Source organism: Nyctereutes procyonoides, unplaced genomic scaffold (assembly GCF_905146905.1).
Source record: "Nyctereutes procyonoides isolate TBG_1078 unplaced genomic scaffold, NYPRO_anot_genome, whole genome shotgun sequence".
NCBI classification, from domain to species: domain Eukaryota; kingdom Metazoa; phylum Chordata; class Mammalia; order Carnivora; family Canidae; genus Nyctereutes; species Nyctereutes procyonoides.
In genome coordinates, this window is record NW_026575131.1 from 45,316,733 (window position 1) to 45,333,490 (window position 16,758).

General features: G+C 53.7%; 1 protein-coding gene across 1 annotated transcript in view; it reads left to right on the forward strand.

Annotated features, from left to right (window-relative positions):
• The first annotated feature begins 800 nt into the window (after positions 1-800).
• The window catches only part of UNC13A (unc-13 homolog A), a 64,598-nt gene continuing 48,640 nt past the window's right edge, over positions 801-16,758 (forward strand). The window contains exons 1-7 of the mRNA XM_055344298.1: positions 801-822; positions 10,167-10,196; positions 10,846-10,945; positions 12,806-12,923; positions 14,422-14,545; positions 15,197-15,270; positions 16,260-16,314. Of these exons, the coding sequence (XP_055200273.1) occupies positions 801-822; positions 10,167-10,196; positions 10,846-10,945; positions 12,806-12,923; positions 14,422-14,545; positions 15,197-15,270; positions 16,260-16,314 (523 nt within the window). The remainder of the gene's footprint in view (positions 823-10,166; positions 10,197-10,845; positions 10,946-12,805; positions 12,924-14,421; positions 14,546-15,196; positions 15,271-16,259; positions 16,315-16,758) is intronic.

Sequence of the window (16,758 nt, forward strand, 5' to 3'; positions counted from 1 at the left end):
GAGTTGGGGGGCTGGGCGAGTCCAGAAGATAGGGGGGTCAGTGTGGGGGAGTCAGGGAAGGCTTCCGGAAGAGGGGGTGTTCAAACTGGGTATTGATGGATGAATAGGAGTTTGTTAGTTACACAAGGGAGTGAAGGATGGAATCCAGTATGAGTGTGTGCAAAGATCCACAGGCTGAGTGGCTTAAAGAGTGAAAGATACTCAGAAGGAGACCTAGACAGGGAGTGGCAGAGACAGAGACTGGATAGAGAGAGGCTCAGAGGGAGACACAGGACCAAAAGAGACGAGGAGACAAAAAGAGTAACAGAGAGACACAGGGAGAGAAAGAGAGAGAGAAACAGGCAACAAGACAGCCACAGAGTTAGAGACAGAGGAAAAGAGGGAAAGCCAAGAGACAGCAAAAGACTCAAGAGAGAGCCGGAGAACCCACAGGGAGACTCCAGGAGAGATGTTGCCATCTGCCAACACGCAGAGCCAGTAGGGAGGCTGAGTGGGGCCGTTCTCTGCCCTTTCGGTCCCGGAGCCCTGGGGGCGGGGAGCCCCCACCCGGCGCCGGCCCTTTAAAGCTCCCCCAAGCCTGCAGCGCCCCCGCCCCATCAGGCGTCCCCGGCTCCGCCCGCCGGCCCCACAGCGGCACCACGTCAGGAGCTGTCCGCACCCCCGGTGCTGAACCAAGATGGCCGGCGGCGGAGGCCGGGCCCCGGCGTGAGCTGAGCGCGGGCGGCAGCCCCGGCCATGCCCCAGCCCTGGGGCTGCTGAGCTCTACCTGACAGAGCCGGCCCGCCGGCGACCCCGGAGAGATGTCTCTACTTTGCGTAGGAGGTAGGAGGCGAGGCCGTGGGGCTGGGAACCCGGACTGGGCTCGGGGTCCGTGTGGATGCGGCTGGGCTCCGGAGGGGATGACCCGAGTCCACGCGGCTGGACTTTTGAGAGGGGCGCTAACCCTTGTAGACGCGTCAGGGCGCCGGAGGGGGTGATCCGTGCAGATGTAGCTGCATTTTCAGGGGGTCCTGGTGGGGGTCGCTGGGGGTCCTACGGACGTGGCTGAACGCGGAGGCCCCTGTGGACGCCAGCAGGCACCTGAGCCTCTATCCGGATCCCTAGTCTAGACTGGGGAGTCTGTGTAGACCAGGTGTGGAAGAGCTGGGTTGGGTAGTTCGAATGGGTCCTGTAGGGTACTTGGAAGGAGTCCTGTGCGGTGAGCTGGGCTGTGGGTTCTCAGCGACGTGGACTGGGCTCCGAATTCGAATCCGAAGAGGAGTGCGGAGGGAGGGGTCTCCAAGCCCTGAGCACGTAAGATTGGGTAAGGAGACTCGACCATCAGGACCTCGGGGAGCTCTAGGAATCTTCCAGCCTTGGGTGTGAGGAGTCCTGGGGAGGGGCTGGGGAAGACCCCTCCGTCCTGAGAGGGTTGTGATTGGGGTCTGGGGGCGCTTTTCCCATTAACTCTTTGGACTCCCGAGTGGGGGCTGGGGAAATCGCCTGAGGGCCTCCCCACTGCCCGCCCCCTCCAGCACTCCGGGAGCGCGTACCGGGCGGGCCTTCGTCGTCGGGAGCCGACCCCTCCAGGGTGCAGTGCCCGTCTGCGCCCCTCCCGGCATGCTCACCTCACCCACTTTGCGCCGAAGGGAGGGAGGGAGGGAGGGAGGGAGAGGTGGGGTGGAGCTATTTTGGGGCCTGAACGCCATCTGCACCGAGGCCCACGCCCAGGCCCACACTCTGCGTTGGGGTTGGGGGGAGGAGAACGACACCGGAGGGGGGCATGATCCCTGCCCCTCACTTCTGAGGCTGCAGTGGCAGTGAAGTCAGCCCACCGGTCAGGCGTTCCGGGCATTCCTGCTGAGAACTCAGGCTCTGGGAGACCTTAGGCGGCGGCGGCGGTGGCAAACAGGGGCTCAAAGCTTATAGAGGTCTCAACCTTGGGTTTCGAGGACTGGGGTCCATCCCCCCTCATTCACACCTACTCCCCCCAAGAAGGCTGAGGTCGGGAAAGAAGTGTGATGGTCAGGCCTGAGATGTCAGGCTTTGGGGGATCTTAGGCAGCGGGGACTGGGTTGAGACAGAGAGAAAGAGAGAGAGAGGCAGAGCTGAACCCCGGTTTCCGCCTGGACCCCAGGGAACAGGCCCAGAGCTGGGAACCGCCCCCGCCGCCCCTCCTCCTTCCTCCCCTCCCCCTCTGTCGCTCCATTCACAAACCCGGCCCCGCCCGCCGGCTCCCTGCCGCGGCGACTTCCAGAGGGCTGCCGCGCGGGGCTGGGCAGGCGTGGACGCGGGTGTTCTTAAAGGGACAGGGACCTGCTTTCCCTGAGCTCATTCCTGACCGTGGCTGATGGCGACAGAAGGGCCCATAGATTGAAAGCAAACTACCCCCTGACCTATGGAGTTAAGGGAATGGGGAGGCGGAGAGGACCCCCTGGAACCGCCACGGGCTAGGCCTAAGAGAAGGCCGAGGTGAACGTCCAAACCGTGTTTTGGCCTCTTCCCCTCCTCTAAGTCGTCTAGCAGGGAGGGCGGGGCGGGGCGAGGGGCTGGCCCCGGAGGAGGGGGCCCACGTGAGTGTTCCTGGCTGATTCTCTCCTCTGCTCCTCCCACCCCACCCCATCCTGCCTCACACCCTCCAAGTTGGGTTCCTCTGGAAGGTTTGCCTAGTTGTGTGTGTGTGAGGGAGGGTGAATCTCACCCTTCACTCTGACGCAAACTGGAGGCTGGACTGCGGGGGTGGTGCGAAGGGAGGGGGGAAATAAGAAGAGTGAGGCTTCCAGAAATGGAGGCCTGGGGGAAGAATTGTGTTGGATGATTCTGTGGAACTTACAGGAAGGGAATCACCAGCAGAGTGGAGGGGTGTTGCTGGGAGGGGCAAGGCCATGGATGGGGTGGGAAGTAAAGCCCTGAGATACATGAGGGATGGAATAACGCTGGGAGAAGCAGAAGGGGAGATCAGAGAAATGGAGAGAGGGTGAAATACAGGGAGGGATGGTGCCCAGAGTGGAGAGGCCAGGGGGCTGAAGGGGTGAATGGGAAGGGAGAGGGGGTAGGGGAGCAGTGGAGCTGGGCTGAGAGGGCTTTCCATGGATCTGAGCTTATTCTTGGGGATGGGGAAATACCTACATCCCCAACCAGAGGCCCAATTACGTTTGCCCATATCTATATACACATGCACTGAAACATTCATACACACACTTATTCCATGTGGACAGAAGTGCCCAGGATCCACTAAGGCTCCAGGAAGACCACATGCCTGTGAATGCAAGCTCATGGACACATGTACACATTCATATGTGAACACACACATCTATACAGGACACAGCCATTCTCCCACACAGACATGGTCCCCAAAATATATGCATGTGTGTCCACATGCATGTTTGAGGACATGGATGTATCCAAACATGCTTGATCTACTCATGCCCTGACATACAAGCATGTAAACCCGTTAGGGCCCCCAATCCCAAGAAATACACATGTGTACACACAAGCACATGCCAAGGCCACATGTATATATGCATGATGACACTTGCCTGAACATTCAAAGCAGCCCCTTTGAGCAGGTGAACGATGATGTATACACACAAGTAAATAAATACACTTTCGATACAAGTGTATAACACAAACATATACACACACCACGACATATGTTTCTAATTAACATATCACCTGCAAGCCCTCACATACCTAAACTCATGCATACTAGCATGAGTCCCACATACTGTCCCAAATACCACACCCCCTGACACATGTACAGATCATCACCTGCATTCAGAAGGTATAGGTAAGGTTATGACCTTATACACACACACACATGTACACATACACATGCCGGCCCTGGTAACACTAGAAAATACACACAAATGCAAACTCTTGCATACATACCTGACACCAACACATAGGAGACCACATTTTACAGGTCTTGCAGGTCTGTCCCCTCTCATTTGTCTACTTGGAGTCCCATTGCCTCCTCCTCCCACCATCCACTTGCTAGGGCTTGGCAGAGTCCTGAGGCTGCAAATACCAAGTGTCCCTGGTTCCTCCACGAATTCATTCATATATTTACTCAGCAAGCATTAGTTGAGCACCTACTCTATCCTAGGCACTGTTTCTGGAGACCCAGTGCTATTCCTGGCCTCATGCTGGAAGGGTCAGAGTGGGAGGGACAGGGACAGGCTGAGGGAACCAGGGAAGGTGGTGTCCAGGGTTCTGTTCCTTTGGGAAACCTCCTTTTACCCACTCCACCCCCACCCAACACTTGCCTGTGTTTCAGAAGATGAGGGGAAGCTAAGCAGAAGGGACATGGTGCTCTAGGTGGAGGGAATGGCACACACGAAATCACAGTGGTGGGAATGTAGGTCTAGAGCTTCCTATGTGCCTTACAGCATTTTGCCGGGCCACTCAACGTTTTTAAAGGCTCCATAAATATTTGATGAATGAATATTGCATATAATTAGCAGATGCATGTGAGGGTGAGTTTGCCTCAAAACTAATAATATCAACAACAAGCCCCATTTATCCAACAGTCTACAAGTATGGTGTTGACGACTTTAATCCCCATTGCCTTCTTTAATCCTCACAGACACCCGTTTTATAGATGAGGAAAACTGAGGCTCAGGGAGGTTCAACAACTTGCTTAGTGCCACAGAGCCAGAGAGGTGCTTACTGGGAGTTGGGGGTGAAGGTTGAGCTTCTTCTTGGAAGAGGGAAGCCAAGTAAGTCCGTTTCATGGGGTAAGAATCTGTCCTGGAATCACCTTCCTTCACCCACTCAATAAAGAGACGTGTCATTTCTCCCCATTCACTGTGGCTTTTCCTCTCTCCTCTCCCGGGAAGCCTTCACAAATCCCTCTGTCCCTGGCTGCCCTGTTTATGATACCACCTAGCCAGGGGAGTGTGTATCTGGGTCTTTGCTCTCACTATACTCATAGGATAGTGTCCAGGGTTGGCTCTGATTCATCTTCAGGGCTGCAATCTTAGCCCCTTCCCTAACCTGTACCTCGCTTTCCTCCCACATATAATGGGCTTTCTCTGTGAGGTGCCAACCAGTATATCCCTGATCCAGAAGGCCTGGGTTTGAATCCCTAAAATCACCACTTCCTGGCAAGTCCTGTATCCTCTTCTTGCTCAGTGTGCCCATCTGTAGATTGGACACACTAATAACACCCACTGCCTAGGTTTGCTAGAACTCTCCAGTGAGATGAGGCACACAGAGCCCTTGGCCCAGTGCCTGGCCTGTGGAAAGGTTCCGCAAGTGTGAGCCAATGACAGGAAAAATCAATGATGGTATTTTTATTAATGGGGACTAAAAGCTTTCTGGAAGGAGGTCCGTGGGCGTAGGACATTTCCTGAGAGCTCACTGCGTTCTCAGGCCTGAGGAGAGCTCAGTAGTATACAGGAGATAAAAAGGCGTGCCAAGTTCATTGGAGGTAAGCGGGCGGGGCCGGGGGTTCAGCACCGTGGACAGAGCAGGGACAGCGTGTGCTGCACCGTGGACAGCGCCCGCCCCGCCCGTGCAGAGGGGTCAGACCTCAGGACAGGGCCGCTGGAGGAGGAAATCACGTCATTATTTCACTGAACGCTATTTAATGAGCACCTACTATAGGTCAGGCTTAGTTCTAAGTGGCGGCAGCTGGTAAACAACACAGAAAGAAATCCCTGTCAAGGGTCTTGGTGCATTTGTGTTTTACACTGAAGTCTTCTGTCGGGCTCTGGCTTATTTCTGTCAATGGAGGGTAAGAGTCCTTGCTCTCACATGAAAGCCAGTAGGGCCAGTGTCCTTATCACGAAGCTCATGTAGGCCATTGACATCACATATAAAACGCCTCAACATCTTAAAATCAATTTCTAAATTCTTTTTTTTTTTAAGATTTTATTTATTTATTCATGAGAAACAGAGGGAGAAAGGCAGAGACACAGGCAGAGGGAGAAGCAGGCTCCATGCAGGGAGCCCGACGTGGGACTCTGGGACTTGATCCCTGGTCTCCAGGATCACGCCCTGGGCTGAAGGCGGTGCTAAACCGCTGAGCCACCCGGGCTGCCCAATTTCTAAATTCTTGATGTTTCCCTTCCCTCCTCCCCAGTCTTGTGTCTTCCGACACCCCATAAGCACATCACGAAGGGGGGCTTTCAGATGCTTCCCTCGACGGTTGGAATCTACTCTTCACCCGCCCCCATCCCAGACCTGGCAGGTCATCGAGGAGGTGCCCAAAGACCGGAATTCACCTCAGTTAGAATCCAGTGTCATCCAGACCCGGGGCACAACCAAATAATACAAATAGTAATGATCCTGGTAATGGTAATGGTAATTGTAAATATAGTGTCATGAGAGTATGTATAATAATGCCGGTTCTAATAATGATGAAAAATAGAAAGGGGAGCAGGAAGAGGAGAGAATAAGAGGGGAGGAGGTAGGGATGAAGGCTCTGCTTTGCTCCATTTCCCAGATGCAGAAACTGAGGCCCAGAGCCTAGCAGAGCCTGTGGGAATCCCGGAGCCTGATCCCCTGCTCCCACCTTTCACCAATTCTGCCCTGGCCAGCAACTGCCTGTGTAACCACGTTAATCAGTCCTAATCAGTCCGCGCGCGGCTGCTAATGGGCCCCCCAGGGCCGTGCAGGCAGTGGGCACCTCCCCCACCCGCCACTCCCAGCTGTCGCGTCGCCCACGCCCTCTGTGCCCACTTTATAAATAGCCCTGTGCGTGTGACCAGGAGCTCGCGGGGGGGAGGGGTGGTGCTTCCGCCCGGTGACCCCGATACTGCAGCTCCGTGCCAGCAGCGCCACGAGAGCGAGCAGGGGGAAAGTGGTAGGGCAGAGATGTGACGACTATGGTGGTGAAGGCGACAGTGACTCCTTTGCTGACAAGGAAGACAGAAGGAGAGAGACTTGGTTCCTTCTCGGAGCCCCACCAGCCCTTCCCTGAGCCCCCTCCTTCCTTTAAACCCCCTCCTCCTCTGAGCCCCTCCCGGGATGACACCCGCTCCTCTGCCTTCCTCCACCAAGACCTTCCTCCAGCTCCGGAGCTTCCTTCCCTAGTCCTCTGCCCTCCACCCCTTGCTCCATACCCCACACCCCCTCTGCATCCTCCTCCCCATGCTGCTGAGCCCCTTCCTCAATTCCCCATTTCTCTCTGAGGTCCTCTCTCTCACCCTGAGTCTCCCCCTCCTCCCTCTGAGCTCCCAGTGATGAACATACACTGATGTCCTCATCCTGGACTCACTGAAGCAGCCTGGGAGCTAGAGCCTGGCCTCAGCTGTCAGAGCTAGAGCCCCCCCGCAATCACTCCACTGCTGGTGGGCCCCCGTGGAGCTCATTACCCTCTGGTCCACTGAGGCTTAAGGAGGAGGAAAGTGGGTAATCTGAGGGAGTGAGGACAAGACAGAGACCGAGACAGATGGGGGAGAAGGGGAGGAAGAGAAACAGAACCAGGAGGAGGGAGACAGAGAGAGACACTCCATCCCCCACCAGGAGGAGATGGAGGACAGACCTTGAATGACTGACCTCCGCTTTGAGCTCTATCCCTGGTCTGTAAAAAGGGACACAGAGCAGGAGCTGCAGGCCAGGGCCCAGGCCAGGCCAGGCTAGACACCAACCAGCCCCTCATCTCTCCCTCCAGCCCTTGTCTCCCAACTCTGCCTTTCCTTTTTGCTGGCCCTCCCTAGTGGACATCTCAGTGTCTCTCTCTTTCTTTTCTTTCTTTCTTTCTTTCTTTCTTTCTTTCTTTCTTTCTTTCTTTCTTTCTTTCTTTCTTTCTTTCTTTTTCTCTATTTCTGGTTCTCATGACTTGTCTACCCCCTCCTTCTCCTCCCTCTTTTTATTTCTTTCTGCATGTTGATCCTTCCATGTGTTTGTGTCTTCCTCCCTGCCTGACCCCTGCCTCTGCACCACCATCACTTCCACTTTCACAGTCACCAGGTGTTATAAGTGGGAGCTCCCCGAGAAGGGAGGTCTGTAGTTCCTGCTGGGTACAGTCCTAAGGGTCCCTGAGCTTCATGCAGCCCCAGGGGTGAGAGGCTGGGTGCTTGAGCACCCTATGGGCTGAGTGGGGCTGAGGGTGTGAGGGGAGGCCAGTGGGATAGGAGCTGAGCGTGCCTTCAAGAGAGGAGCCTTTGCACTTGCAGCTATGTACCTTGAATGAGAAGGTGAGGAAGACAGCACATGGTGACTGATTTTCAGATGCGAGAGAAAGGGAGACAGAGACACAGATATAAAATACAGTGGGAGATAGAGAGGTAGAGGGAAAGCTAGATCTAGAAAAACAGAGAGAGATGGAGTGAGAGAGAGATGGAGGCCCATAAAGGAGGATTCACTTGCCTAGGTTCACACAGCACTATAAGTAGAACCTGGCTTCACCTGATTCCATGCTGAACCCACGCTCATCTCTCCCAATGTCCAGCCAAGGGCTCCCTCTGCACGCTAACCTCCCAAACCCAAATCTGGATGTGAGAATATGATGTACAACCCATTTGCATTTCAAGTTTAGGTCTTCTTGGGAGGAGTGTTGGCATTGACATAGAAAGGTGATCGTTCTCTTTCCTCTGCAACACTGGGGAGCTCACTTGGTGCTTCTGGAGGCCAATCCCCCCCCACCCCACCAGACACACACACCATCTGTCCCGCAACAGGAACAAACAGTATTTACTGAAAAGTATTTAGAACTACTCTATGTCCCCCACCCTTGATGGGAATTCTCTCTTCACCGGTTTCACTCGGGTGCTTTTCAAGACAGAAATTCAAGCAACGAGGACAGACAAATGAACTCAAGATGGGAAGCCATGGCATTTGCCCAGAAAAGTGCTGAACTTGACTCTCAAAAGAAAAGAAAGAATGGAAACACAATTTTGCTTCCAGGATTTTATCCTTCAACTTACTTGCACGTACTCTTCAAGACACACCAAAAAACAGAACGTTTCCACAAAGCGTGTAGAATACTGTCATTTGTGTAGGAAATTACGCACACATGCATATGCGCTTGCTGAATCAGAAACTGTCTATCTCTAGCACTACGAGGAGCTGGTAATGCTGATTGCACAAGGTGGGATCTTGAGGGTTGGGGTAGAAAGAGCCTTATTCTCATCGTATGCCGATCTCGTTTGCCTTGGCTTTTGTGAAATGGGCGTGTATCGCCTCCCCAAACAAAAATGTTCATTGAAAAGGAGAAAGGGAGATGAATTGTGGAAAGCAGGAGAAAGAGCTCGGTTTGGGAGCAGATACAGAGTGAGGGGTGGAAAAAGATGCTGGGGGCAGCTGCAGGGTGCAAGAAATGTTGAAAGTTTAATATCCTGTGAGAAAAGCCAGTAAAGAGTGGAATTGCTTTAAATCACTTGGGACTGTGGGATTATGTGAACAAGACTGGACCACGTGGAACCCTGACATATATTTGGATTTTGCCTTTCATAAGCAAGTTGGGCTGGGCAGGCTCTAACAACCTTCCAGCCAGGGCTGGGATGTCTCTGTGTGTGCTATGGAGCCACCTCTCTGGGCTGCTCTGTTCCACCTCGCCCAGTCCCCTATGAATATTAGACCTCAAACTCCTGGAGCATTTGGTAGGACAAACTGAGCTGGATAATTGGGGGAGAAGTCTCACTGGCCTGACAGGGGGAGGGGGTCACTGGAGACTGTCTTTCTCCTCTCTCTCTCCACCTCTTTCCCTCCCCAGCTGTTCTTTCTCTCTGATGCAATCCTGGAGGACTTCCTGTGGGAGGCCTCTCCTGTCCCCTACCCAGCTCCTTCTTTTGAATCCTGTTCACTTGTGGGTAAAGACACAGCTGGAGGTGGGGGAGCTTTGGAGGAGTTTGATGGGGAGGAAGGAAGGGCAGAAATTACTCTCAGGGCCCAAATTTCCTTCAACCCCTAGGTCTGCCTGTGCTCATCTATCTGATGATTTCTTTTTCTCCCTCTCATCCCTGCCTGTCTCTTCTCCTTCCTGTTTCTCCTCCTCTTCTTGTCTCTTTGTCTCTGTCTCTGATCTCATCTCTCTATCTTGCTTTTGTTTTTGTTTTCTGTTTGGTCTCTTGATCTGTCCCTTTACTCTCTATCTTTGCCTTTCCTCTTTGTCTCTTTGTTTCTATGTCTCTCTCCTTCTGTCTCTCTTGTTATATTTCTATTTTGGTGTGTCTCTGTCTCTCTCTTCTCCCTACTCTCTCCCCATCTCCCTTCCCTATCTCTATCTCTCTCCACAGTCAAAAAAGCCAAGTTTGATGGTGCCCAAGGTAAGTGGCCTCCATTCCTGCTCTGTCCTGTGTTGTCTGTCTGTCTGTCTGTCTGGGTCTTAGAGAGATAGGGGAGGAGGTCTGAGCCAGTGACAGGGGACTTGGGCTACATGTCTTCTGAGCATCACAGAGTGTCAGACTTGGCCTATGATCCCAAAGTCTCCCCAGCCATCTCCTGGAGAATCCAGCGGAGTGGTGCTCACCCTGAGTCAATGGCTCTTCCCAGGATCCTAAGGGACAGAGTGGGGGCTCTTAGATCAGGCTACAGGTGGGAAAACTGAGGCTCAGAGAAGTGAGGGGAGTTTCTCACAGTCAATTTTCTTCCACTACCTGGGGCCTGTCTTCCCAGCTAAAAACCAAGGTCATTGTACATAGTCATTTCTAAGCAGCAAGATTAGGCATCCCAAGAGTCCACATCTTCCTGAACTGAGGCCCTTCCCTTGTGCTCTGAGGGACTGATGGGGAGGGACTTGGGGAGCTGGCCTGGGGTATAGGCATAGAAACAGCTCAGTATATTGGATCTGGTTATTGGACTGTGGTCCCAAGCACTCAGAGATCCTGAGGGATCATAGCAGGGTCATCTAGAGCTTAGGAAGGGGCATGGGGGGTCCCTGAGCTACTGTACTGACTCCTGTTCTCACCACCACAGAGAAATTCAACACGTACGTGACCCTGAAGGTGCAAAATGTCAAGAGCACGACCATCGCCGTGCGGGGCAGCCAGCCCAGCTGGGAGCAGGATTTCATGTTGTGAGTCTGCAGTGACCAGGCTAGCATGGCCTGGCACCTCGATGGTCCCACAGAGCAGAGCTGGACACCTGCATGTCGTCTGGGACTCCACTTCCTCCTCCCTCAGTCCCATGTCCAGCCATCAGCTTTGCCTCCAAAGCACTTCCTAAAGCCAGTTGCTTCCCTTTATCTCCCTGGCCACCAGCCAGGTCCCCGCTGCCCGCCAGCCTCCGCCCCTGGCCTCCTGCTGCTGCCTGCCTCCTGCCTCCTAGCAATCTGTTCTCCTCCAGGCAGTCAGGGGGATATTTTTAAAACTGCAAATCACATCCTGTCACTCTCTAAACTGGCTCATGGCTCATGGCTTGTGAACCTCAGAACAAAACCCACACTCCTCTCCACGACACCCTCTTTCTAGGCCTGGCCCCTGTGACGTGCCAGTACCTCTCTCCATCTCTCCTGGCTCACCTGCTCCAGCCACCTCCACCTCTGGACCATTCCTCCTACATGTCCAGCTTGTGTCGGTCCCAGGGCCTTTGCACTTGCTCTTCTCACCTCACCCCCTCCCAGCAGGCTCCTTTTCATCCTTCAGGTCTCAGCTGTGTCCCCTCCTCAGGGAAGCCCTCCCTGACCACCATCCCCAAAGTGCAATTAGAGAGTAATTTCAGCCCTAGTCACCAATTATTATTTTAGTCATCTGTGTAATTTCTTGACACATTTCTGGCCTGTAGCCATGGACTGTGAGCTCTAGGAGGCTAGGGTCCAGTTGGTCTCTGTCTCCACTGTGAGTCCCGCTCCACATGCCAAGGACAAGGCCTGGCACACAGTAGGTGGTTCAATAAATATTTGCCTGATAACTAAATGAATTCATGACCTGGACCCTCCCCCCAGCCTGGAGCCACTCACGGCCTTGTATTACATCCCATCTTCTCTGATGATGACCAGCAACCTGTGCCATGTCTTCTTCTAAGGCTTTAATTAAATCAAACTTTCCCACAGCCCTGGGAGGGAGGATGCTATTCTGATCCTCATTTTAAGGAAGAGGACACAGAGGGCCAGAGAGGCAAAGCCAACTGCTCAGTGTCACACAGCCTATACTTGGCAGAGCTGAGATTTGGACCAGGCATCCCTCAAATCCATCCCTGAGCAGAGTTTACCTGGGCACTAGCAGTGGTGGAGGCCATGAGACAACTCAGTTGGAATCTTAGAGCAAATTGGGGAAAGAGGGGAGGAGTTGGCCCTACAATTTTAGGGAAGATGTGAAGGGAGAGAGGCAATGTGGTCCCAACTCCCTGAAAGCCAGTTACTGAATGATCAGGTCATAGGTATATGCAAGGAGAATATTCCTTAAGGTAAATCTTTGGTAAATTGGTGAATTCAGTGAACTGGACGTTCACCAAGGATTTCTCCCAAATCTGCATATTTCCAGGGTGTGGAAAGTGCTTAGAGGTGGTATCATTCATGTTCTCAGGAATGTCCCATGTGATTGGATAGAGATGAGCCTGGGAAGGTTGGAGGCATCCTGAATGCCCTTATCCTGGGGTGACAGGGAGCCACAGGGGGTGTTTGAGCCTCTTCCTCACTGAGGGCTCAAGGAAGGGCCAAGGGGAGGTGGGGGTGCAGGAGATGTGTGATATCTTCCCCCACTCCTTCCTCCCAGCTTGTAGTCCTGTTCTGCTGTGATACCCTGAGCATGTAACTTAACCCTTTGGCCTCAGTTTCCCTCTATAAAACAAGAACCACTGTGTTACCTTCCTGATAGGACTCACCCAGGCCTGGGTTTGAATTCCAGTTGGCTGTGTGTGCTAAGGCAGGTGAACTGACCTTTCTGAGACTTCACCCCTTCACTCCTACCTCTTCATGCTCCTCCCCGTCTCTCCACAGTGAGATTAACCGCCTGGATTTGGGGCTGACGGTGGAGGTGTGGAACAAGGGTCTCATCTGGGACACAATGGTGGGCACCGTGTGGATTCCCCTGCGGACCATCCGCCAGTCCAATGAAGTGAGTGGTGGACCAAGGGTTGGGGAGGAGTGACTTGGAGGAGCCCAGAGGCCAGTGGCCTACACAACACGAATGTGTATCTCTATCCTCCAACAACATTTGTGATGGTGGCTCTAAAGTCACCAGGGCCTGAACTCCTTCCATCTTGTTGCTCTGCCTTTCTCCCTGGGCAGCTCAGGATGACTGCTGGAGGATCCCCATGACATCTGCATTGCTGTCGAGGGAAGAAAAGGTGGCGGGGGCCGGGGGCGGGCACACTCTTGGTTAAGGACCTAACCTGGAAGCTGCTCACGGCACTTCACTCACATCCTATTGGCTAGAACTTAGTCATGTGGACACTTAGCAGCAAGGGAGTCTGGGAAATGTAGTCTTAAGCTACACAGCCCTGGGTCCAGCTAAAAATGTATTTCTATGTAAGGGAAGAGAAGGGATATTGTGGGTAATTAACACTTTGTGCAGGGGGAAGGCTACAACAGACTGAAGGTAGTAGACAATGACCTTGGCCTCCTCTCTGGCCTCCTGGCCTTTCGTTTCACCCCTTCCACTCAGCCCCTTCATGCTGAGCTCAGCAGGATCTTACCACTCTAGGACCTTTCCTTGCTGTCCCTGTTCATCTCCTTTGGGAGGCCTTCTTGATGGCACTCGCCTGCTTTGCCAGCCTCTCTCCACTCCCCACCCAACATTCAACCTTTGTAGGCCCCAAAGATGGCCTCTGAACCTTCACATGTGCTGTTCCCTGGGCTTTAAGTATCCCTTCCATCATCCCCTGAGCCCAGCTCCCGTGCTTTCTCTTCCAAGAAACCTTCCTTCATTTCCCTCTGAATACCCCAATCCCCTTCCTCCCTCTGGTTCTGTCCTGACCTCTCCAGGCTGGAGGTATCTATATCATGCTCTGTCTCCTGTGACTGCAGGACTGGTTTGTTCACTTGGAGTGGGGGGTTCTCCCCTGGATGGAGATCAAGGATTTTATTTGAAGCCAGGGTCTCGGGATCCCTGGGTGGCGCAGCGGTTTGGCGCCTGCCTTTGGCCCAGGGCGCGATCCTGGAGACCTGGGATCGAATCCCACATCAGGCTCCCGGTGCATGGAGCCTGCTTCTCCCTCTGCCTGTGTCTCTGCCTCTCTCTCTCTCTCTCTCTCTCTCTCTCTGTGACTATCATAAATAAATTAAAAAAAAATTGAAGCCAAGGTCTCATATGTCCATGAGAGATGAGGAATGGCTGTGTAAGCTTGGGACTACCCCTTTATGGCCCCACAGGGCCTTCTCTCTGGGTCCTTGCCTCTGAGTTCCTTGGATTCACCATGTGGTCCTGGACTGGAACCTTCTCTCTGAGTCTCAGTTTCTTTGTCTGTAAAGTGTGAGCATGACCCTGCCTCTTGGGGTGTGGGTGAGATGAGGGGAAAGGCATCTTCTGTGAGAGTAGGGGCCCTGTCAGCATGCAGCAGATCCCTGCTCCCCCCGGATCACTTTGGACCCTGTCACCCCACCCCAACTCCCAGGAAGGCCCTGGAGAATGGCTAACATTGGACTCTCAAGTCATCATGGCAGACAGTGAGATCTGCGGCACCAAGGACCCCACCTTCCACCGCATCCTCCTTGACACCCGCTTCGAGCTGCCTTTAGGTGAGTGTGGGGCGCACAGGACCCTCACTAGACCCAGGAGCATGGCCAGGCCTGAATGGGTTCAGATTGACCTGCATTCTGAGGACAAAGTTTCTTGTCCCCAGAGGAGAGAGTTTCCCAGCTGCAGTGAGTCAGCGGGTCATGAGCCTGCCATGTGCAGAGTACACTCCAGCCACCCCCCTCTGTCACCAACAGGCAGCAAATGCTTCTTAACCCTTGGGGCTTAGGTCTGAGCAGCCCTGGGCTGATCTTTGGTGAGGTCTTAGGCTGCGGGGTCAGCTGGGGGTAGGACAAGAGGCAAACAGGGACAAAGAGACGTGTAGAAATAAACAGAGGCAGAGACATAGAGAGGCCTATGGAAGCAGCTCAGTTCTCTCCACAGCATCTTTCCAAGAACCCATGGCTTCCCCGCCCTTGTAATGCTAGGATCTGGCTCCTCTCTCATCCTCTCTCATCCTCCATGCATTCCCAAGGCAGCTCTGGTGGGGCGGTGGGAGAGGGGGGGTGAGGGGGGGGAGTGGGACACCACGCTGTCCTCCCTTCCTCTTCCTCCACCCCCTTGAGACCAGCCCAGAGGCCCGCAGGATGCACTGGATGAAGGCTGAGGGGCAGGGAGGGGTTCCGGACTCACAGCCAGGGCTCTGCTTCCAGACATTCCTGAGGAGGAGGCGCGCTACTGGGCCAAGAAGCTGGAGCAGCTGAATGCCATGAGGGACCAGGATGAGGTGAGCATTGGAGGGGGGAACGCTTTTCTTCTTGTGCTTATCTCTCTGTCTCCCCATGTCCTCTACTCTCTGTATCTGCTTCGCTCTCCACTTGTTGCCCTCTGTCTGTGTCTCTAACTGGACTAAATCAGGGTCCCATCTCAAAGCAATGATGGCGTCAGAGAACATACAGTCCACCACGGACAAACTATTTCAATCGGCTCAAGTCCTGCCCTTCCCAGGTACCCTCATGGAGACACAGGGGCCCCACACCCCTCAACTCCTTGAATTTCACTTTCAGATTTTTTAAAGATTTTATTTATTCATGAGAGACACACACAGACAAGCAGACACATAGGCAGAGGGAGAAGCAGGCTCCCTGCAGGGAGTCTGATGCAGGATTCAATCCCCAGACCCGGGATCATGCCTTCAGCCAAAGGCAGAAGCTCAACCCCTGAGAGACCCAGGCGTCCCCCACTTTCAGACTTTTTAAACTTCTCCCCCACCAGCCCTGGCCTCTGTACCTGTTCTTCCACGACATTTCCCTTCTTCTCCTTGGCTCTGGATCATCACAGGGCAAAGACCCAGTGGGGCCAGAAGGCAAAGGCCAGGAAGAAAGAAAGGCAAGACCAGAGCTCTCTTTAGTGGGAGTTGGAGTGTCAAAAGGCAACACTCACATGATAACAGAGCAATTTTTGTCTAACCTCATTTCTGACCTTCTTCTTTATGCTGCTCCCTGCCTCGTTTACCCCGCTGCCCTCTCTTTCTCCTACTTCTATTTGTTTCTTTCCTTCGTCCGTGTTTCTCACTGTGGTGTGTGTGTGTGCGTGTGTGTGTGTGTGTGTGTGTGTGTGTGTCTTTCTCTGTGGACATCTGTATCCCTTCTCCTGCAGACAGAGCGGATTTGGGAGGCAGGGGGTAGTCAGGATGGAACAGAGCAGAGGACCATCTTGGTCCCCTGCACTCTGGCCCCTCCTGAGAGGAACCCTCCCTCCTTCCCTCCCTCTCAGTATTCATTCCAAGATGAACAAGACAAGCCTCTCCCTGTCCCCAGCAACCAGTGTTGTAAGTACCTCTTGATTCCTCCCTGGGCATCAACCGAAACCTCCTCCCTCCCCCACCCACGAGGGTCCTATGTAACAGGCCACTCCCCTCCAGAGGAACAGGTCCTAGGATTGCACAGCATCTGCTCACCGTGCAGTGGAAAGAAAAGATCTGGGGCTTGAATGTGAGTCCTGCCTTGCTCTGTGGTCACAGCCATGCCAGTGTCCCGCTCTGATCCGTAGGGTCCCCACTCTGAGAGCTGTTGAAAGGAGTCCTTCTAGATGTTTGAAAAAAACTTTGCAGACTCTTTAATTCCATTCATCAGATCCTGGATGAGGACCTGTAACTCATTCAACAAGCTTTCATGGGGGTCCGCACAGACTCCCCCAAGCAGCCCACAGTCAGATGGTGCAGACAATCCTGCTAACACAGGTACAATAGGCACACCATCCTGGTGTGCAGTGG